At 39.2% G+C, this 24,626-nt stretch overlaps 1 protein-coding gene across 3 annotated transcripts in view; it reads left to right on the top strand.

The window, feature by feature from the left end:
- Positions 1-18,513: 18,513 nt before the first annotated feature.
- Positions 18,514-24,626, top strand: part of Ice2 (interactor of little elongation complex ELL subunit 2) — a 37,340-nt gene continuing 31,227 nt past the window's right edge. Inside the window, exons 1-3 of one of the 3 annotated variants that reach the window (XM_063243435.1) lie at positions 18,514-18,590; positions 19,515-19,645; positions 21,428-21,532. In XM_063243435.1, the coding sequence (XP_063099505.1) occupies positions 19,605-19,645; positions 21,428-21,532 (146 nt within the window). In that variant the 5' untranslated portion in view covers positions 18,514-18,590; positions 19,515-19,604. Of the gene's footprint in view, positions 18,659-19,514; positions 19,646-21,427; positions 21,533-24,626 lie in introns of those variants that run through there. The other 2 variants (XM_063243436.1, XM_063243437.1) reach the window with 2 other exon arrangements.

The raw sequence follows: 24,626 nt of genomic DNA, 5'->3' as shown, positions 1-24,626 counted from the left end.
TTCAAAGATCCAATCCAAAAATGGGCATCTGAGATGAATATGCAATTCTCAGATGAAGAAATGCAAATGGCAAATAAACACATGAAAAAATGCTCATCATCATTGGTCATTAGAGAAATGCAAATTAAAACCACACTGAGATACCATCTCACTCCTGAAAGAATGGCCAGGATCAAGAAAACCGACAACAAATGCTGGAGAGGCTGTGCGGAAAAAGGAACTCTCCTGCACTGCTGGTGGGAGTGTAGACTGGTACAGCCTTTGTGGAGAACTGTCTGGAGATTTCTCAAAAAGTTGGGACTGGAAATCCCATTTATTCCAGCTATTCCACTTCTAGGCATATTCCCAGAAGAACTGAAAGCATCATACCACAGTGATTTATGTGCACCTATGTTTATAGCAGCACAATTTGTAATCGCCAGATCTTGGAAACAACCCAAGTGCCCATCAACTGAGGAATGGATAAAAAAGTTGTGGTATTTCTATACAATGGAGTATTATTCAGCTATAAAGAAGGATCACATTGAGATATTTATCAATAAATGGGCGCAGCTTGAGACCATACTCATAAGTGAAATAAATCAATCTCGCATGTGTGAATACCGAATAGTTTCCCTAATGTAAGTAATGATTCAAATATATAAAAATATGTGGTAATCATGATTCCCCATTAGGTGGCCTTGAAGCCTTATAAAGTTTTCACTCATTAATTAGAAAGGCTTTATTCTGGGCTTCTTGATATGAAAATATTTGAAGCTAGAGTATATGAAGTTTTACCCAAATATTTCAAGGAAAAAGACACTATGGTAACTACTATTAAGTCAGGTTATAAGGTGGTGAAGTACTAGGTTATTGAAACAGTCATGCTGTGACCTCTATTGTTATATTGTTATGTCCTGTTTTATCTCAATCTCCCCCTTATTGTTTCAAAAAAAAATATTTAGTCATTTCTTATGTTTGTCTTAATTAAAGAAAAAATTCAAAAAAATTAGGATATATAAATAGTAACTCTTTTCGATTTCCTATTAACTTGTTTTGAAGTCCTGTAGTACTCCCACGATCTTGTTTTGACTGATTAGACTCTGTTCCATTCTATATGATAGTATCAAGTTTGAAGACATAGGCAACTACTTTGAAGACAATAAGATTCACTAAGATACCCATTCTGGTTTGACTATTGTCTTCTTTGGAAGTCCTGTAAAGTTTACAATGCCTAAGTTTTATTGGTCTTGTTCTCTACTGTTTTGTCCAACTTTATAATATCTAATAAGATAGACAATTCTTTTTAAGGAAACAAGGGACAACGTTGATAACCATTGTTGATAAACTTGTACTCTGTTCTACACCATGTGCTACGTCTATCCTTGGTATTGACTGACAGCTTTGTTATGCCATATTTGACTGTATTCTTCCCCCCCCCCAAAGAAAGTAATAAGCACTAAGGAGTAATAAAATCCAAGATGTGTAAATTTTGTTGTAAAAAAGAGAGGGAAAAAAAAAAAAGAAAAAGAGCTCTAACGGTATAACAGCAAGTGTGTTTGGGGGTGTTAAATAGCTGACTTTATCAATGTTTTTGGAACATTGAACACAGCTGTTTGCAGTCTCCCTGTTTGAATGTCCACCTTGTGTTCTTTGATACTGTGATTTGAGGAACTATTTTCAAGAAAATAGTGTGTAATCTACTAGCAGGTAATTTCTTACTGTTATGGTTTTTTGTTTTGTTTTGTTTTGTTTTGTTTTGTTTTGTAGTTCTGTATTGCGTGTACCCTTACGCCGCTTTGGTTTGTTTTGTGTTTTTCTCTTTTTCCTCTTAAATAAAAAAATAAAAAAAAGAAAAAAAAAGAAAAAAAGCACCAAGTCACATCGAAGGACGATCCGTTTAGACTAGAAGCAAAACCCTACAGGCTCAGAGGGCAAGGAGAGAAGCCCTTTAAGAAAATAAAAGTCAAACAAGATTACAACCAAAAGAGAAACAAAGAACCCTAAAGTTAAAGCTGAGAGAATTCATGACCACCATATTAGTGTTACAAAAGATGCTTGAAGCACTCCTATATGCAAAATTGAAAGAACGATATCATGAAAGCATGTGAAAGTGAAAATCATACTAGAATAATATATACACAAAAGAGAAATGGAAAAAAGTCAAATACTAGCAATACTATAAACCATCAAAGCATAAAGATAAGTGAGAACAAAGCAAGAATATTCAAAACAACTGCAAGAAAATCAACACAATGATGGGTAAGTCACTACCCTTCAGAAATGATGTGGTCCCAGTTTTTTTGTTTTTGTGCTGGGGATTGAACTCATGACCTTGAGCTTGCCAGGCAGGCACTTATGCCACTGAGCTAAATCCCCAGCCCTGGGTAATGTGTAGATGGCCTTCATTCTCCAAATAAAAGATACAGACTGGTGAAAGGGTTAAAAACAAGACACACAGTCTGAGACGTGAAGGGATGGAAAGTGAAATCCAAGAAAATGGAATCTGAAAGTGAACGGGACTAGCTATGCTATACTGACATCCGACAAAACACATGTTAAGAAAAGATCATTGAGAATAAAGACATTAAGAGCCAACGAAGGTCCCTATGGAATGGTCAAGGGTCAGTTCCCACCACACACCTGCAACCCTAGTGCTCTGAGAGACCGAGGCAGGAGGACCACACCTTCAAGCCCAGCCGATGCAAATCAGTGACACCGTAACTGAATATCTCAAAAACAGAGCTATCATAATGTTTTTATCATAAAATAATGATAATTATTTTATGGGAGGATTTCATCACTGCTTCAGAAGGTGACAAAAATGATGGACTAGAAGTGTTAGAAGCAAAGGGAAGTATTTTGAGGGCAGTGTCTCTTACTGTAACTTTTTTATGCTGACATTTGCCAGTGTTGATCACATATGATTACTAGCAATCTTTATACATCTAATGTCAGATCATCAAATTTTATCAGTGAATATTGTGAGACTGAAAGGAGATTTAATAGATACAATAATTTAGGGAGTTTCAATATTCCATTATCACCATCAGTAGGTCAGCCATATCCCCAGCAAAATCAATAAATAAATATCAAAGCTAAATATAGTACAGATCAAGTGGACTTGTTGGATGTGACAATAATCCCAGCACTCTGCAAGCCGAGGCAGGAGAATCACTGTGAGTTCAAGACCACTTTGAACTACACAATGAGTTCAAGGCCAGCCCAAACTACACAGTAAGACCCTGTCTCAAAAAACAAAAAATTACAGAACATTCTACCCAACAGCTAGAGTGTATTCTACCCAGCAGCCAGCAAATACACATTCTTTTTATTGACACAGGAAATTTCTCTAGACTAGACCATGTATTAGGCTACAGAACAAGTCTTAAGTTCAAAAACCTGAAATCATGTTCCATATTCTTTCTGATCACAATGTAATGAAACCAGAAGTCAACACTTCAGAAACTGTACTGTCACAAGGAGCCTGAGTAAAAAATATTTAAATTAAAAAAGAAGTATGTTAATTTTTTATTTTTAAAGAGGGTAAAATTAAACATAACAAAACAGATCATAAGATAACAATGTAAGAGACACAGATTTCAAAGCAAGACAACCAGAGATCTTCACTGTCTATCATATCGTCTCTTGTTTTTTTCCAAATAGTTGTCCATGTCTTCACATACAATGAATTTGTACCAAACAGCATAGTATAAAGCTGATCTGAACAGGATGATGAAGGTGTTTTAGGTCTTCAAGACCAGACAATAGGGAAGTCAGCAATGGCTGTCATAATGTTTCTCATTTTCTTTGAAATAGCTGTCCATACCTTCATGTATGTTGAAATCTGAGCAAACAGTGGGCCCCTGAGGAAGTCCAAAGCGATGTTTAAAATTTTCCTCGGAACAAAAATGGAAGCATAGTGAAAACTTGTGGACGCAGCAATGGCAGCACATGGGGGATATTTATCCCAGTGACGGCCTCCATTAAAAAAATAGACTTAAAATTACCTGATGATGTCTCTGAGAGACATAAAGAGCAAAAGCAAAGCAAACCCAAAACTAACAGAAGAAAGATCAAAGTAGAAATAAGTGAGAGTCTAAAACCCACAAGATGAATCTTGAAAAGATATACTACACAAACATTTAGCTAGACTAGAAAAAAGAAAGACTCAATAAGATTAGAGATGAAAAAGAAGTCACTAAAATGGATTACCATGAAAAAGTATATGCTAGGGGCTGGGGATTTAGCTCAGCAGCATAAGTGCCTGCCTTGCAAGTAGGCAGTCCTGAGTTCGATTCCTGGTACCGATAAAAAGGAAAAAGACCAAAAAAAGAAAAACTATATGCTAATAAATTGAAAACTAAGAAAAATGGACAAATTTCTGGATACCCATGACCTACCAAAATTAAAACAAAAAGATTAAAAAAAAACCTTTAAGGACCAGTAACAAATAATAGGCTTGAATTGAATCAGTAATAAAAACTCTCCTAAGAGAGAAAAACCCAAGACCAGGTGTTTCACTGCTGAGTTCCGCCAAACTTTTAAAGAAAAACTAAACTAATGTTTCTCAAACTATTCTACAAGAACTACAGAGCAGTATCCCTGCTGAAGACAAGTGCAAAACTCCACAAAGTACTAGCAAAATGAATTCTTCACCAAATCAAAATTATTATTCGCTATGATCAAGTTGGCTGCATTCCAGGTATGAAAAGATGGTTCAAGCGATGCAAATAAAGCTGGGCATGGTGGCATAGGCCTATAATCCAAGCACTGTAAGAGGATGAGGCAGGAGGATTCCAAGTTCAAGTCCAGAGTAGAAAATTTAGTGACTCCAGTCTCAAAATAATTTTTTAAAAAAGGCCGGAGGCCATAAGTCAATAGAAGGGCCCCAAGGTCAGGCAGCCCTTAGTACCATAGAGCAAATGAACCATAAAAAGTGCAAATCAATGTATACATTACATCACATACACAAAATGAAGGATAAAAATCATTAGATCATCACAGTACATATATGTCTTAGTTATTTTTCTCTCTGCTGAGTCAAAATACTCAACAGCCAAAGTTCAAAGGTGTCATAGTCAGGGGTTGCAAGGAGAACAATTATGTACAGGACACAGTATTGATAATATTTTGTGATGGTCACCCAAGGTTAAATATGAGAAAGTGCAGGAAATCTGTCCACCACACTAAAGACCTAGAGAATCCAGCAGGGGGCCTGAACCCCACAGCAATGTCTTGCATGCGTCCAGTTGAAGGCCTAGAGCCCACAATATCTTCCCCGAGTCCAACTGGAGGCCACGGCAATGACTCATGCAAGTCGGCTTCACGGATCTGCACTAGGAAGGCCCCAAAGTGCAGGTAGGCTCAGGGATCTGTACTAGAGCCAAGAACCAATGCTCAAGGTAAGGACTAGAGCTCCCCAAAGAGTACAGCAGCCATTCTCAGTGACAACGAGGTCCTGAGCTCCTCTGACAATGAGAACAGCCAAGTACATGTCAGGAAGCCAGCATAACAAACTTCTCCAGGAGATTGAACAGCACACATCTTTCCTTCGGGAGCCTGGATGCAACGCTCAAAAGTAAGGTCCAGAGCTCCCCCAAAGTGAACCACAGCCACTCTCAGTGACAAGGTCCCTGAGCTCCTCTGATGATAATGGCTGAGTTCATATCGAGGAAGCCAGCATAACAAGCTCCTCCGGGAGAACCAACAGCTCCAAATATCAATAATACTTAGGAGAACCCACAACACCCCACTCTTCCTCTCCAGGTTTCCTTTTATGCTGGCAGCTTTCCTCAGTGGGCCATCCACGCTTAGCACAATGCTGATTTAATTCAGCTGCTGTTAAGTTGACCACCAGTTTTAACCCACAACAATCCACCCCTGGTCAACTTGATAACCATACACATTTCCTTAAACCACAGTCTCTAGTGGCAGATTTGTTGAAGTTAACACATCTTGGTCTATTCAGATTTACATTAATACAACAGTTACATATATACACCCATTTCTGTACTAAAAGCAAAATATCCAATGGGTGACCAAAAAATCTCCTGCAATTCAAATACACTCACTCCTCCTTTCAGGTGAAAGACTTCAGCTCATTTTTCCATTTTCCTGTTCTTCTAAACCACTATGTTCTCCTCCGTTTCATCTTTGCAATCCACAGTTCCACTGGAGCCTTCTTTCCTGCCAAATGTTTTAAATTACTCTATTGGCTCTTTGCTCTAAATTTCCAACATAGATCTGGTCAAAAGCTCTCAGAAGTAACTGCGCTACCATCCCAACAGTAGACGGCACTGAAATTTTTCTGCCACACAAGTAATATCTCTAAACTCAAGCAAAATGTAGACCAATTTTCAGCCAAAACACAATATACTACCTGGACTCAGGCAGTTGATGCAGTTCTTCTCATTAGAAGCCTTCTAAGCTTCACCTTCACCGACAGCATTTCCATCAGGACTATTTTCCAGGTTCCGACCAGAGTCTCCAATATAGTTGACAGCATACAGGGGCTGTCATTTTGGCCAGTCTCTCAAAAACTTTCCAAATTAATCCCCAAGGCTCTTAAGCCCCATGGCCAGGAGCATAATGACAACAACCCCATTCCCTTGGTACCAGTTTTTCTTGTAGTCAGGAGTTATGAGGAGAATATTTACATACACAGAATTTATAATATTTTCCAATGGTCACCCAGAGGTAAATATGAGAAAGGAAATCTGTCCACAACACTAAAGATCTAGAAAACCCAGCTGAGGCTCTGGATCCCACAGCAATGGCCTGCATGAGTCCAGCTGAAGTCCTAGAGCCCGTGACAGTGCCTCCCACATGTCCAGCTGGAGGCCTAGAGCCCACAACAATGACTCATGCAAGTCTGTTTCACGGATTTTGCTGGGAAGGCCCAAAGGTCAGCAGTGGAAGCTAGCAGTCTGTGCTACTGGGGTGAAGGATCTATGCCCAGAGGTTGAGGGTTGTACACTGGAGCCATGAAGGAATGGTCAAATAAGGACCAGGGCTGCCCTGAAAAGCACCACAGCCATCTCCAGTGACAATGAGGTCCCGAGCTCCTCCAACGATGAGAACAGCCAAGTACATGTCAGGAAGCCAGGGTGGCAAGCTTCTCCTGGAGACAGAACAGCACACATCTTCCCCTCCGGAGCCAGGAAGCAATCTTCAAAGAAAGGCCTGGAGGTCCCCCAAAGTGAGCCACAGCCACTCTCAGTGACAAGGTCCTGAGCTCCTCTAATGATAATGCCGAATTCATATTGGGGAAGTCAGCATGACAAGCTCCTCCAGGAGAACCAGCAGCTCCAGCAGCTCCAGCAGCTCCAGCAGCTCCAAACACCACCTCGAAAGAGAACCCACAATGCCATGCTCGTCCTCGCCAAGACTCCTTTTTTGCTGGCAGCTTTCCTCAGGTGGGCCATCGATGCTCAGCACCATGCTGATTTAATTCAGAGGCTGTTAAGTTTTAATCCATAACAAAAGGGGAAAGATGTGTTTATCTCACGGTTTGGAGAGGTCTCAGTGCCTAATTGGCTCACTCCAAGGGCAAGTGGTCTGGCAGACTGGGCAACAGTGTGGGGGAAGACAAGAGAAACAGGAAAGCAAGACGAGCCTCCTTCTGCCCCTCACGTTACATCCAGTCTACTGGGATGGGGGCGGGGCAATGCAGCAGTCACCTACCTTAATCCCAGCACTGCACTGTGAATCAGTCAACTCTAGTTTCCCCACCTCCAATAAAACCCTGTGACCACAGGAGGATTTAGGGGGACATCTAGACACAAACCATCACATCTTCCCAAGAAGGAGTTTCTGCCCTGTTGTAGCCCCATAGCACTTCCTTTATATTTTTGGTACTGGGGATCGAACTCATGACCTCGTGCTTGCCAGGCAGGCATTTGTACCAGAGGGCTACATAACCAGCCCAGCGCTTTCTATATGGTTGTATATGAACCATCTCTTCTTTATATCCTCATCCTGGGTTCACCACGCTACCACCAATGTTTCATTCATTTTTGAGTAAAAAGTATACATTAACTACTCCACACCGCATGCTTACTCTTTTCAAGGTGCTTTTATTGTGATGTAGTCAGTTGATTAAATGTCATTGATAAGGATATTATATACATGTATTTTACATGAAAAAGGATTCATCAGTATTCATATAACTGTCGCTATACATTAATACTAACAATAATCTACATTAAGCCCAACTCTATTTTCTTTAGATCTTTAGATCAGAGGAGACATGGGGAACTGCCCCCTAATCCTTAAATTTGTAGTGAAAGAAATTCAGAGAGGGATATTATGAAGCCAGTAATCCAAAATAAATTCTTAAGACAAATAGCAGTTTTTTAAAACATTCTAATCTTCATGGCAATCCTGTAGGGGAGGGTTGCTGTACCCATTACACAGATGAGGAAGCTGAGACTCAGTGAGAACCTACAGTATGCCTAGGATCTCACTGCCCGCAGGTAGAAAAACTGAGATACAAGCTGATACACTTGTCTGCTCAGTTCCAAAACTCCCACGCTCATTCCGACATGCTGCTTTGGCTTTCTGAGGCAAAGCGGACGGTGGATACACATATTTAACATATTTTAGTGGGTGTTATGTTAGTGTTCAGGCATTAGAACAATGGCATAGGTTGGAGGACTTAACCTGTTCATGATGGAGTGGTCACACATGCATCTCATTTCCATGTGGTTATTTTAACCTGATCACCTAACGTCCTGTAGCTAGTCTGTGTGGGCTCTTTTGTTAACAGGAGACCCTAAAAATAGTCACTATTATTTCATGACAAGGTTACTTTACATTCACCCTTAAATTTTTATTATTCCTTTGCTTTTCCTTGGTGGTTATTTTCATTTATTATATATATATATACACACACACACACACACACATACACACACACACACACAGTAACCTACTGATTTTTCAATTTTAAGAGTGTTTCAATTTCATAAATTTTTTTTCACATTTGAGGGTCAAACACAGAAAACAGATGACTGATCAGATGAATCTCTGATTCTCTCTCGTCAGAGGGAATGGTTGCAACCTATCTATTGCTCTTCAAATGAAGACGCATGAGAGAAGAATGTAACTGGTGCCCACTGCAGTCCGTGAACACAGTGGGGATGTGAATACGAATGCAGAAGAAAAGAGGAAGGAGGACAGGCGACCACTGTAGGAAACGTCCAGCACAGGAGCAGACAGCTGTAAAATGTGAACTGTGAAACGTACAAATGGCATGAGAAATCGGGCTGTCCACAGACTTAAGGTTGAACTGACTCATCTCTCTCACCATGCACTCAGACTGGATCAAAGATCTAAACATTAAAATGGGTTTCTGTTTAATTTGTTGAAAGAATAGGTACAACTCCTGAAGACATAGAGGTAGGCAAAAACTTTATGAATGAAAGCTTGGTTGCACAAGAACTACTTACTACCCAGGATCAACAACTGGTATTGCATGGGATTAAAACACTTCTGTGCAGCAAAGGAAACTCTGCCTCTTCACTAAAAGAGTGAAGATCCAAAGAATGGGAAAAAAATTTGCCAGCTACTCCTCAGAGGACTAATATCTAGCATATATAAAGAACTCAAAAGCTAGGGACATAGCTCAGCGGCATAGCACCTGCCTGCCAAGTGCAAGATCCTGAGTTCAATTCCCAATACCAAAAGAACCAAAAGAACTCAAAAAAAATTAGACACCTCAGATTTAAAGACTGAATCCAAATTGGGTGGGGTGACACATACCTGTGGTGACAATCCCAGCATTCAGGAGGCTGAGGCAGGAGGATCATTGTAAGTTCAAGACCAGCCTGAGCTACAAAGTGAGCTGAAGGCCAGTCTGAACTGCATAGTAGAACTCTGTCTCAAAAAGACAAAAAGAAAAAAGAAAAAAAGACTCGATCCAAAAAGGAGTATCTGAAATAAATACTTCTCAGATAATGCACAAATGACCAATAAATACATGAAAAAAGGCTCAACATAGCTGGCCATTCTAGAAATACAAATTAAAATGCTGAGGTTCCATCTCACTCCAGAAAGAATCACCATCATCAAGAAATCAACCAATCACAGATGCTGGCAGGGCTGTGGAGAACCCTCCTCCATTGTAGGTGGAGTGTAATTGGTACAACCACTATGGAAACCCATATGGAGTCTCCTGGAAAAACTAAAATCAGAAACTCCATTTGACCCAGCTAATCCCCTTCCAGGCATCTCCCCAGAAGAGTTAGTCATTTTACCACAGTGACACACGCTATCTTGGTTACTTTTCACCTTGCTGAGAAAAAATACCCAACACTCAAAGTTAAAAGGGGGGAGGTTTATTTAACTCACAGTTATAAAGGTTTCAGTTCATACTCAGCTGGCTCCAAGGCAGGGTGGGGTGGCAGACAGGCATTGCAGAGGAGAAACAGTTTGTGGTGGGCAGAAAGCCAACAAAACAATAAGAGATGACCACAGCTCTTTCTATCCCTTATATCTGAGCCAGCTTCTTAAGGCAGGTAGTACTCAGACCCTCAGTCCTAGTGTCGGTGAGCCTAACACTGCTCCATGAGTCAATTCCAGTGTCACACAACATAGATCCAGTCACTCTGAAAAAGCCCCACCTATGAGTGCTTGAGGCTTTGGGGAAAATCTAAATACAAACCATAACACATGCATGCCCATGTTTATATCAGCATGACATATAATCGCTAAATCTTGGGAACAGCCCATATAGCCATCAACAGATGAATGGACAAAGAAAACATGGTATTTATATACAATGGAGTACTACTCTGCCATAAAGAAGATAAACTTGAATCATTTTTAGGTAAATGAATGCACCTGAAGACCATAATCTTAAGTGAAATAAATCAGACACATGAATTTACATATTGGCATTGCTTTTGTATTAGAAACTTTATTATAAATAAGGAGCAAAATGGAGGGTAGGTATTAGGAAGTAGAAAAACTTTTTTGAAAGGGAAGGGGAACAAAAGATGGGAGAAGAAAAGACGAAAAAGAGATTTAAAGAAAAATAATTGAAGGAAAAAACACAAATAGAGCTTGTATGATTTGGCAGGGAAAGAAAAGTTGGAGGGAAGGGAAAAGGCCAAAAACAAAAAGAAGGTGTGTTGTGTACATGTACAACTCCCTTATGAGGAACGATCACTGTATACTGCAAACATGTACTAATAAATAATAAAATAAAGGAAAATATTAACTTCAGGAATCCTTTTTATTTGTATATATTATTCACATCTGATAATGTACTTGAAATTATAGTTGAAGAAACACATTGCCATACAATGTGAATTTAGAGCAAAAATAAAAAACTGCAATGCGGGAAATCTGTTACTAATTACTGAGAAGGAAATTTCTATAGGTAACTTATTAATCATAGGGGTAGAACCATTACCAGATATTAGATTGTATTGGTTGGAGAATAACGCATATGGCAATGCCATAAAGAATGCCATGCCATGTGACTGGTTTGGTTTGGTTTGGTTTTTGGCGATTATGAATTGCTTACATTTCTCTGACAGTACCATATGCAGAACTGAGGTTCCCTTGAATAAATTTAGAAAAATCACACTGGGCATTTTGGCATAAGCCTGTAATATCAGCACTTGGGAGTCTAAGGCAGGAGGACTGTTATAATTTCAAAGCCAACCTGGGCTACATAGTGAGTTCAAGACCAGCCTGGACTAGAGTGAAACCCTGTCTCAAAGAAAAAAGAAAGAAAAGATAAAAGAGCCAAGCATGGTGGTGAATGTCTATAATCCCAGCACTCAAGTTCAAGGCCAGCCTGGGCTACCAGTGAGTCCAAGGTCAACCTGAACTGCATAGTAAGACCCTGTCTCAAAAAGAATTATAAAAGAAATTATTAGTAGACTCCTAATCTTATTGATTGGCTACACTTCTGTCCCACTTCTCCACGTGGCTTTGCTCCATAAACATTCTGCAGAAGCATGGTTGGTGGGCAGCCAGGCTCCTGTCTGTCCCTTTTAGACAGAAGCTTTCTTTCTCTCAATAAATTCTTCCTATTCTAACCCCCAGTCGTTCCAAGAATTCATTCCTTGATTTTAGAGATTATAAATTCAGCATTTCAGACATCTAGCAGGTTGGGAGTTATATTTTCCCCATATCACTGCCACTGTCCCATGATCTTCAATAAATATAGGTACTTATTACATACTAAATAATTATTAGTCTATTCAAGAATGCAGTAAAATGGAAAAAGCACAGTGATAGACAAAAGTACGATTTTATGGTCAGGCTGTCTGCGTTTTCACTGATAGCTGAAAAGAAAGCAGCCCAAATAAAGGATAAAATTATCTAAATTATGTTTGCCTAACGGTTACATCCATGATTTACATGGATGCAGAAAAATCCTCGGAGACCCACCAGGGCAGGGGTAGTGACACACACACCAGCGATTGGTGCATTAGGGGAGCCAGCACTGTGCTTTGTCACACAGACATGCAGAACAGAAGTGGGCGGGTGGGGCAACCGGTGGATCACAGAGGCAATCAAAGACAAAATTAAGCAGCATCTACAATTGAATGATGACGCCCATACAACACACCGGAACTTACAGGACACAATGAAAGCAGTCCTACAAGGTGAATGTATAGCAATGAATTCTCACATCAGAAAAACAGAACAAGCTCGAATAAACAACCTAACATTGACCATCAAACTGCCAGAAGAAGAACAAATCAAATCCAAAGCTCATGTGAGGGTAGATAACAGCAGAAATTAATGCAACTGAGACTAAGAATATGATATAAAGAATCAATGAATCAAAGAGTTGGTTCTTGGAAAGATTAAATAAAATTGATAAACACTTAACCAACTTCATCAAAAAGAGAAAAGACTCAAATTCAAGCAATTAGGAATGAAAAGGGAGAAACCATAACAGAAGAAATCTAGAAGATTATCAGTAAAAATTCAAGAGCCTGTACTCTAATATAAGATGCAAAACACAGAATTAATGGACAGATTCCTTGACATATATGAATTGCCAAAACCAAATCAAGAGGATATAAAAATCCTAAATAACTTGATAGCAGTCATCGAAATTGAAAATGTAATTAAAAACTTACCAATGAAGAAAAGCCCAAGTCTTGATGGATTCACTGTTCAACTGTACAAAAAATTTAGAGAAGAACTAATGCCACTAATGTTGAAACTCTTTAATGAACTTGAAAGGAAGCAATACTTTCAAAATCATTCCTGGAAGCAAATATTACCCTACCAAAACCAGGAAGGGACCCAACCAAAAAAGAAAACTACAGGCCAATCACCCTAATGAACAAAGATGCAAAAATCCTCAATAAAACACTTGCAAACAGAATACAGCAAATCATCAACAAGATTATACTCCATGACCAAGTGGTATTCGTTCCAGGGATGCAAGAATAGTTTAAAATATGCAAATCAATAAATGCAATTCATCACATTAACAGAGCCAAAGACAAAAACCACATGATCATCTCAATAGATACACAAAAAGCATTTGACAAAGTCCAGCACTCATTCATGATTAACCCTACAGAAAATTGGAATAGATGGTCTTTACCTCAATCTAATAAAAGTTAATATAGCTGGATACAAAGGCAACAGTGAAAAATCAATAGCCTTCCTGTGCACAAACAACAAATTCATCAAGAAAAAAAGTAGGGAAACCACACCCTTCACAATAGCATCCAAAAAAATGAAATACTTAGGAATCAATCTAACGAAGAAAGTAAAAGATCTATATATTGAAAATTAGAGTTCTCTGGAAACAGAGATTGAAGAGGATATCAGAAAATAGAAAGATATCCCCTGCTTACTGAAGAATAAACATAGTGAAAATGGCCCTATTCCCAAAATTGTTAATACAGAGTTAATGCAATTCTGATCAAAATACCATTAGCATACCCAACAGAACTACAGAAAACATTCATAAAATTTATCTGGAAACTGAAGAGACCTAGAATAGTAATAGCAGTTCTGGACAACAAAGGCAAGGCAGGAGACATCACAATCCCTGACTTGAAATTATTCGGCAAAGCTACTGTGATAAAAATCAGCATGGTACTGGCAAAAAAGCAGATCTGAGGACCCGTGAACAGATTAGAAGATGCAGACACAACTACAAAGACTTTTCAGGCACCTTATCTTTGACAAAGGAGCCAAATATGTTCACTGGAAGAAAGATAGCTTCTTTAATAAATGCTGCTGGAAAACGAGCTTTCCACATGCTGAAGACTAAAACTAGATCCATGTCTATTACTGTGCACAAAACTAAAATCAAAAATCAAAAATTTAAATATTAAAACAGAAACACTAGAGCCGGGGATATAACTCAGTGGCGCAGAGCCTACCTGACAAGCACAGGTCCTGAGTTCAATTTCCTAGTATCAAAAACAAAAAATCTGAAATAAAACAGAAACACTGTATCTACAGGAAGTGTTAATATGTAGAAATCTTGAAAGACATAGGTATAGGCAGAGAGTTCATAAATGAAACCCAGACTGCATGGAAAATATTTCAAAGAATCAACCAATGAGATCTCATTAAAACATTTTTGCACATCAAAAGAAATGACCAACAGTGAAAAGACAACCCACAGAGTGGGGAAAGTTATAGCCAAAGAACACATAAAGAATTGAAAAAAATCAGTCCCCCTAATTTAAAGATGCAACCCAAAAATGGGCATCTGAGATGAATATGCACTTCTCAGATGAAGAAATACAAATGGAAAATAAATAAATGAAAAAATGTTCAACATCATTGCTAATTTGAGAGATGCAAATTAAAACGACTCTGAAACTCCATCTCATTCCATAAAGAATGGAATACCATCAAGAAATCAACCAATAGGTTGATTAGCTCAGTGGCCTAAGTGCCTGCCTTGCAAGCAGGCAACTGTGAGTTCGATCGTGGATACCGATAAAAAAGAAAAAGACAAAAAAAGAAAAGAAATCAACCAATAACAAGTACTTGGAGGGGCTATGGGGAAACAGGAACCTTTCTCCACTGTTGGGGAGAGTGCAACCACTCTGGAAACCAGTATGGATATTCCACAAATAACTAGGATTAAAAGCCCCATTCAACCCAGCTGTTCTTTTCTGGGTATCTTCCCAGAAAAATTAAAAACATCATGCCACAGAGATATATGTGCATCTATGTTTATAAAAGCACAATTTGTGATAACTAAATCTTGGAAACAACTCAAATTCCCATCAACCAAGGAATGGATAAAAAAGATACAGCTTTTTTAATAGAACAGAATACTACCCAGTCATAAATAAGGATGAATTTGGGACTTTTATAGGTAAATGGATACAACTAGAAACTATACTCATAAATGAAATAAACCAGACTCACCTGTGTAAACATCATATTGTCTCCCTGGTGAGAATATGAAAGAGTAAATAAGGTCCAAAATGTATAATAGATATTGTGAAATGGGAAGAAATTGTTCAAAGTGAAAAAGAAATTAGGATGGGGAAAAGGGAAAAGGAAGAAAAGGCAAAAGAAAATATAAATGTTACACTCCTAGCTTCTCTGAGTTCATTGAAAAGATTTGTGCTAATATCATTTGGAAAATTTTTTACATTCATATTTTGTACTCTGAGTAACTACTTTAAAAATAACACACAATGTACTATTTTTATTCCTCATTGTATTATTATTATTATTATTATTATTATTATTATTTTGGTGTTGGGAATTGAACTTAAGTCCTTATACTTGCCAAGCAGGTACTTATGCTCTCCTATTCTTTTGTTAGGAATTTTATTTTTTTTCCAGTAAATATGTAAAGTCTATGTGTATTTAAAAAAAAAAAAACAGAAAAAGTGCAGCCCCTTCAATGCATGGACGTTCTTATGCTATTGTTTTGAAATTAATGAATAGCTTATTTGCTCTGGCTAATATTTCTAGAACTATATTGAATAGGAGTGGTGATAGTGATGAATACACCACACATATGAGGAGATGCGGTCATTACTCCAGTATGCCCCTAGCACAAGAACTTTTACAAAAAAGTATTTTTTCAGCATAGTATGGTCAAATCAAAAATTTTTACCTGTCCAAGCAAATATGTGGCAAAATCATAAACTCTGAAAATCCTTCTGGTGTGAAATTTGTTAAACAGACTGATAACCGAATCATTTGTGTATTAACAGTCTATAAAAATCATACATGCACATTGATTGAAGGAAAACCTGGAAACATAAAACTTGAGCTTGTCTTTGATTACAAAGAAAGGTGCTGACTTGGCAGAACAGGCATCATCCTATTAAATGCAGTTCCTTAAGGAAAACACTGAAATGGCACAAAAACTTGTGATCCAGCCACTCTGCATTACAGCAGTTGTACATGCATATTGTATACAATGGGAGACTCACGAGATTTCTATGGTAAAACTGAAAATTCATTTTTTATAAACTATTGACCCACTGTGAAGAAATGCCATGGGCATAAATTACTCAAAAATACATTCTCAGTATAGAAGCTTATTTACAATGGGCCTCAGAAATAGTACCAAGCCGTCTATCGTGGTATTGTTTTCTTAAATACTTACCTCTGATAATTTAACTTACAATTAGGCAGAGTAAGAAATTAAAAACAAAACAAAACAGAAAAGATAATCATAACCACATATTGTAGTAGAGGTTATTTAAGACATAAATTTTTAAATGTTTAATATTTGTAGAATATTTAATATTTTTAGATCCCAGTTGACCATGGATAACTGAATCCAGACTATGGGTAACAGATAAAAAGGGACTGTAGTACCCAGCATATTTATTTTTACATTACTATAGTACAGCTATAAAAATCACTGATCTCACCATCTTGCTTTGACTGATTTTCCGCTATTCTGCTTTGCTTGATAGTACCAAGTTCGAAAGTATAGGCAACAACTGTGAAGGCAGGGGCTGGGGATTTAGCTCAGCAGCATAAGCACCTGCCTTGCAAGCGGCACTCGTGAGTTTGATCCCTGGTACCGATAAAAATGAAAAAGACCCCCAAAAAAAAAAAAAACTGTGAAGACAATAAGATTCATTATGACGCCCATTCCGTTTGACTATTATCTTCTTTTAAAGTTCTGTAATGTCTCCAATGTTTTGGTTTTATTCTTTACTGTTTTGTTCAATTTTATTATAACTGATGATACAGGCAATTCTTTTTAGGATAGCAAGAAGCAGTATGGTAACCATTGTTGATCACCTTGTATTTTGTTTTTACATTATCTATTATGTCCATCCTTTTGATTTGACTGACTCTGTTCTGTTATGTCACATTTGGTTTTACTCTCTTCAAAAAAAAAAGTAGTAAGAACTGAACTGTGGGAGTAATAAAACTCAAAATGTGTAATTGTCATTGTACAAAAGAAAGGAAAAGAAAGTGCTCTAAAGAATATAACTGCATAAATATTTAAGAGTATAAGATAACCATATTACTGAGTTTTGTTGGATTATTGAACAAAACTGTTTCCAGTCTCACTGTTTGAAAGTCCACTTTATATGCTTTAATTTTGGAATTTGAACAACTATTTCTAAGATAACAATCTGTAATGTATTAACTAGTGATTTCCTACTGTTTATTTTTTCTGAAATTCTGTATAACTTGTATCCTTTTTGTTTTGTTTTTTCTTTTTCTCCTTAAATAAAAAAAAAAAAAAACCACTGATTTAATTTAAAAAAAACTAACTCTGCAAAGTCAGGGTTTTCACCCCTTGACGGCCAAGAATCGGTAAGAACTGTCTCCTAATCACTCCCCCTCCCGGCACATGTGCACATCCCATTCATTATGTGGCCAGATTAAACTCTCCTGGAGCATGTAAGCTTTAAGTAGTTTATAGATTTCTACTTTGTTTCATCCAATGTATATGTCTTAAAGGACCCAGAGTTCAAAAGCTCTGGAAAAGCTGGGCAGGGCGGCACATGCCTGTAATCTCTGCACTCTGAAAGGCAGGAGGATTCCAAGTTCGAGCCCAACTTTGGCAACTTAATAACTTGGCAAGATCCCATCCCAAAATAAAAATTAAAAAGAGGTTCAAGGCGAAGGCCTTGAGTTCAATCCCTATTTGGGGGAGGGACCTCTGGAAACACTGGTCTTAGTTCCACAGGAGCGGCAAGGGACCCTAGGGGAAGTGACATCTAAAATCGGGCTGGAAAAATAAAATAAAAACAAAATGGAAAAAAAAATAAAATAAAATGGGACAGGGAGCCGGGTAAGGCGCTGCTGGGAGTCAGATTCTGTGCTGAGCGTTTCCAAAACCCTGGCAACACGCACTCCATCACCGCCGCCTAAGGTGCGGAAACGGGGTTAGGAAATCACCCTCCAAGTCTGTCAATCGCACGTCCAGTCTCCCGTGTACCACAACCGGGCCCACCCGACAGGCACCCCACGGCCGGGCCTTCCTGGCCTTCCACGCGAATCCCGGCTCGCTGCCTGGCACAAGCACCTACAGGGCGTGCGGCGCGCCCCCAGGACGCCGGCAAACGTACGCCCCGCCCCCTGGCGTCCCGCTGATGTCATCACGCAGGCCGAGTCGGCGCGTCCACGTCCTTTAAATACGGCCTTCCCGGGCTGGCTGCGCGAGGGTGAGGTTTGGGGCGTAGCGCGTGAGGCGTGGGTGTTGCGGCCGAGCCGCCCCGCCGCCGAGCGCAAGGTGGGCAAAAGGGCAGGCATGTAGCGGCGGGAGATCTAGGCCCTGCGTGCAAGCTGGCGAGCCGGCGGCGCGGGGCTCGGGGGCTCGGGGACTCGGGGAGCTGGCGGAGGAACATGGCGGCCCTGCGGCCTGCGCTGCTGCAGTCTCACTAGTCCGTGGGTGTGCTTTCCCGACATGGCCTCGTCCCTTCCCGGATTCGCATTCCTCCGCCCTACGCGGGGTCGAAGTGGACTCACTGGGATCGGGCCAGGCACAAGAGGGGCCAAGGCTCCCAAATCTTGTTACTGCCCTCACCAACCACTAGGTCAACCCGCCCAGAGTGACAGATCCCCAAATCCCGCCCGCTTGTTAGTCCTGATGGTCCTTCTAAGTGATCCTGCGAACTGTCACGTTGCCTGGACCTGAGCCTCAGCGATGTGACTGGTTTTCTTAGAAAGGTCTAAGGTTCTTCATAGTCAAAGAACGTTTGCCACGCATGGTCTGCGGAATGTGCCCTATAACAGTGTATGATTGGGAAACAAGATTAATTTTGGCAGGAAGGGAGCAGGGGGGAGCTAAGACAAACACCTGGCCATCGAGTACAGTACCTAATATGACAGCAGTGAGGACACCGTTCTGTGTCCCTGAGGAAGCAACACTATTCCCCAGGGACTGTCCTAAGACCAGGGCTTCTGGCCTAGGTTAAATGGAAAAGGACTTGTTGTTCAGCTACAAAAACCTTGGGAATGTTCATTTGTCAACAGTATTCCATTCTAGGTGTCTCAGACAGTTGATGTTAAGCAGAGATTGTCACCTAAGTTAGTACCTGTCTAAGCCAGTCCCTTGCTTTTGATTGCGATCTTTTGTTTTTTCTCAGTTGAGTGTAGATGCTGGAAAGAGCTTGCCTGTCTTGAAGGCTTTGCTGCTTCAACAATTGTATGGTGTCCTGAAGCGGAAATACAGGAAGATGAGCTCCTATGTATCCATGAGTGAGCCAAAGTTGAACTGGTAAGTCCTGTCTCTTCCACTGAGGAGGACTGCGCCTGGGCTGGAGGTTGAGGAGAAGGTAGCTTTTAGCCCAGAGAGATTTGGAAGAAACAGAACATAAAGTTCACGATCTTGGAATTTACCCTGAATGCTTCTAATTTACGATTCTGTCGTGAGTATGTCATTGGTCTCATCTGGGGGGAAATGCTGGGATTTTCAACTTTGCCCATTTTCATAAAGTAGTAAAAGAGATCTTTAAAATTAGGCACACTTCTTTTGTTATATTTCAGTCTATTTCAAGTGATAATATAACCGTATGGAATGTATTCTGTATTTTAGAAGTGCATGAGAACTTCTCAGATGGAGAAACTAGTTAAGTAATGTGGTTTTGTAAGCATATTAATATGACACATATTTCTGTGTTAGATCATTTTAACATGCATTTACAGAGCCAGCCATACAGAAGTCACACAGAGGTCACAAAGATTTTTTTAAAAATGGTACCTGACTCAAAGATCATTAAATCAGTATGTTCAGGAATAACCTGTTTATTGCAAAAAACCTCTCATTCCCAAAGGGGTTGATAATGCCTGAGGCCCATGATTTTGTTTTACAATGCTATGTGGACATCTTAGAATTTAATGTAGGCCCATAACAGAGTAATAAGAAAGTTTAAGCTGGGCTTGACGTTACTTGCATGTAATGCCAGCTTTTCCAGAGACTGAGGCAGGGGAACCACGGGTTCAAGGTCAGCCTGACCAACTTGGTGAAGTTGTATCTCAAAAGCACAGGATGTAGTTCAGTGATAATGCATTTCTAGCTGGAGGCCTTAGGGTCAGTCTCCAGGGTCACAGAGGTCCATAGAAAATAGGAAATTATAATTTTACCATTAGTACCTTAATCAGAGAAAACACCTATAAGAGCTTTACTAGTTGAATATACAAAAAAATGTCCCGTTCGAGCACTGTGTCAGCTAGAAGTTGTATTGGATTAGAGTGTTCCCTTGTAGGTGTTAAGAGGCACATTTGTGCTCCTTGCCAGGACTGTGAAGTTCTGTGTTCAAGTGTTGAGCATACTTTTCTTACATATGTACCCCTGGTGTCGTGAAACCAAATGTGGCTTAGAATCTTTGCTTGTGACTATAACCCTGGAAACTATGGTTTCTCGCAGAATTCTAACTGTGGTCCTTCCTAGATGAATGATTCTCAAGTGTGTTCAGTTTTGTAATTCATTCAGTCAGTGTTTTGGGGGTACTTACATGGGGAGCATTGGCTGGAACATGTTCGTCTCGATTAATTATGGTCTTATGAAAACTCATGTATCACTTTAGAGGTGATTTTAGCAAAGGCACCCCATTTGTCTCATATGCCTAATTAAAGATAAGTAGGGTATTCAGTTTCTTGGTCTGGTACAGTAGTGCTTGAAAGAAAAATAAATTAAGAAACAGATTCTTGTTACCAAAGATCCTAATGTCATAGCCTACAGCCAGAGGTGAGCCCTGCCTCTGGAAGACTCTTAGTGGTTCTTTTATCTCACGAATCTCTGTTGACATTTATCTAATTGGGTACTGCAAGAAAAGCTAGGGTGATTATAGGAGCTGGAAGCTTTCGTTACTGGCCTGAGCTTAAAGCTGCCCAAGAAATAAAACATCCAGGTCACAGAAATGGTATATGAAATTAAATATATTAAGAAGTGATTGTCTGGGAAGAGGGGAGAGGGCATGTGTTTGTAATTTACAGCTGTACCATTGTCTAGTGTGAGATTTTGAGTTGTCAGGTGCAAGTAAATTATCTTCTTTCACAGGGATGTCTCCCCCAAAAACGGCTTGAAAACATTTTTCTGTCGAGAAAACTATAAAGAACACTCCATGGCTCCAAGTTTAAAAGAACTGTGTATTTTATCTAACAGGTAATATGCTTATTCGTGTAGCTATGTATTTTCATATGCAATTATTTCTCTGATAGAGTTTTATATCTATATTGTACATTCAAATGATAGAAATTTTAAAAATAGAAGAAAACTACTGTTAACACTTTATCTTTCTCCACCCATGAGCAAAACCTAATACACACATAAAATGGGATCATTCTGTAAAGAGTAGAATAATATAAACCTGTTTTAAAGTTTGATCTTTCATTAAAATCAGTATTTTGTGTCTGTCCATGCCCCCTATAGATAATGCTTTTTCTACTCGTCTCAGTAGGTATATATTATTTCATTATATAGATTTTTAAAAATTCATTATGTAGTTCTATATTGAAAAATGTTTGTATTCCTCTCTCTGTAAATAAATAGTGAGAGTTTTTTTTTTTTCAATTTAAAGATAAATTCTTGGAAGTTGAATTGTGTAGTCATACAGTCTATGTCCTTTGTGTTTTCATAGATACTACTAGATTACCAAAGCTTTTTTCCTCTCCGGTATGAAAATGACTATTCAGTAGTAATTTTCGTGTCTTCCTGCTCACCTGCTTGTCACAGCAGCTCTTTGTTTTCGATGGACTTTCCACTCCACTGTGAATTCATCCGGAACCCAGCAGATGCAGAGTTCGGGAGCTCTCCTAGGGGAGTTCAGCATTTACAGTCCTCCTTGTTTCTTTTACCATGCAGGAAGCCCATCTCCTCAGCTTTTCCTGCCTTCTCAGTTTTCTCTTTGCCAATTACCACCTCTTGTTCCTGTATGTTTGTTCTCCCCCTTTTTCAGTCATCTTGATCAGTAGTAGAAGGTGTTCAGGTTTTCCTGTTTTAAATAATCCCTGAGGTCCGCATGCCACTCTAGACACTGACTTCCATCTTTCCTCATTCTTTAAAGACTTCTGTGTGCTTACTGAGAGGAAATGAGCATAAAAAGCTGTAAGACATACAGGAAACATTTAACAAAATAGTGAATCCTTCTCTATCAGTAATTACCTTAAGTGTAAGTGGATTTAACTTCTCAATCAAGAAGCAGATTGAGAGAATGGGACTTAAAAAAAAAAAAAAACAGAGTAAAAAGCTTCATTCACTGCATATCCTGGCAGCTCTCAAAGTTTCTGAGGGAAGGACGGGGAGATGGTGGAAAGATAAAGATGAGAGAGGAAATCTAAGGTCTGGTGGAACGCACTCTCCAGATGGGAGCAAAGGACCAGCTCAACTCCAGCGGGCCTTTATTTATGTGTTTGGCAGGTTGGCGTCACTTTGCCTGGCAGCCCATTGCCTGGATTGTCTAGGGGTTTGGCAGTTCTCTGAACCAGAGCCACTTGTTCCTGTGTCTTGCCTCAGGGGCTCTGTCACCCCAAGTGTCATCAATTTGCAGCTTCAACCACTCCCCACAGTTCACTGCAGAGCTCCCTGCACTGGCTTTTAAGTGAACATCTGCTCTAATCCAGTTCCATTCTTGCTGCTGTCCACCTTCAGTGGGCGCTGGCCATCTCACTGTCCTGGTTTTCTTCCTAGTATTCTGCTTACTACGTATGTTGGGTCCCAGATCTTTTGCCATCTTTACCTTCAGGCTTCTCCTAATGGCCGAACATCAGTCAGATTCCCTTGAATATTTAAGAAATACTTATTTTACAGTCTTGACCCAGCATTTTAAATGTGAGCCCCAGAGATTGAGGATGTTTCCGCCAAGTTCATTTAGCTTATAATGGGTGCCTGTGTGTTGTCCTGCACATATACATTAATCCGCCCCTTCTTTTATAGCACAAAGGGAGCATACTGTGTATGGTAGCCTGTACTGTACTTGCCTCCCTCCTGATGTATCATGGTAATATTCTTAAATTAGTACATATAGGTTGACCTCATTCTGTTCAGTGGCTGCTTCACATTCCGTTGATGTATATGTGTAATTTTTAAGTGCCCTATTGATATTCATTTAGCTCACTTCCATTCCTGTACTCTTATAGTAGCTTTTTAATACACACATTTGTATAAATATGGTGAATTTTTGTAAGTGGAAGGTATGTGCATGTTTTTTTATTGATAAGAATTGCCAGATTGGTATTACAAAGATTCACGAGTCAAGCATATTTTAATTGCATCACTACTGTCAGCTTTAGGAAGTTGATGGATCCTTTACAGATGTACATCTGTGGATTTAAAAAATAATTCTGTGTTTCAATTTGTATCATTTCTTAGAGATAATTTCATAAAACGTACTATTTAAAGAATAACTATTCAGATTCAAAGAACACCTATCAAATTGTAGTATCCTGGCATTTGGGGACCCTACGTCTTTACCTTTTATTAAAAGTCCATTTGCCCGGGGATACAGCTCAGTGGCATAAATGGCAAGTGTAAAAAGTCTTCTTAGCACTTTTGAACTTTTATTTCACTTACACTTCAAACTAAAACATTTTAATATGGATTTTGTTCATCTTTGCACTTCTTAAAAATGTTAATGGTTGTCGGGTCAGTTTTGTTTGGCATAATTTAGATGTGGCGGTAGCCTTGCTTGTGCAAGGCGGAGGAAAAAGTGTGTGTGCTGCACACCCACGACTCTGTCACTCTGGCTGACTGAGCTGGAGAGCTGCAAGTTTGAGACCACAACCCTGTCTCAAAAGGAAATAAATACATAAATAGGGCTCAGGACGAAGTTCAGTGCAGAAGCCTTCCATTCAGTCCCCAGTACTACAAAAAACAAAACACAGCACAACGGTAGGTGGGGAATGGAGGACATTTGGCTGGCAGTTAGGTGTGCAAGACTCCTAAAATCTTTCTTCTCCCCTTAGAATCTGCTTGTTTTTTCCTTAGCTTTCTATACTGCATAAAATAATTCACTTGCATAATTTACCTTTTATATAGAAAAAACCAAAGGCACAAGGAATTGATACTTGCTTCTAGACTTTTCTTCCTAACCGTTTTATTAAGTATTGTTATAGTAAGGAGTGGATTTTCAGATTACAACTAATTCATAACTTTTCTTGGTGGAACTACCAGGAAGAGTATAACATTTTTATTAACTTTAATGTTTCATTTTATATATTCTTTGATGTGTTGGAAAATATGAGTACCTTTAACCACACTG

Source organism: Cavia porcellus, unplaced genomic scaffold (assembly GCF_034190915.1).
Source record: "Cavia porcellus strain 051 isolate PalLab524CR breed Dunkin Hartley unplaced genomic scaffold, mCavPor4.1 scaffold_38, whole genome shotgun sequence".
NCBI classification, from domain to species: Eukaryota; Metazoa; Chordata; class Mammalia; order Rodentia; family Caviidae; genus Cavia; species Cavia porcellus.
Note: the sequence above shows the minus strand (reverse complement) of the source record. Positions and strands in the feature narration are given on the sequence as shown.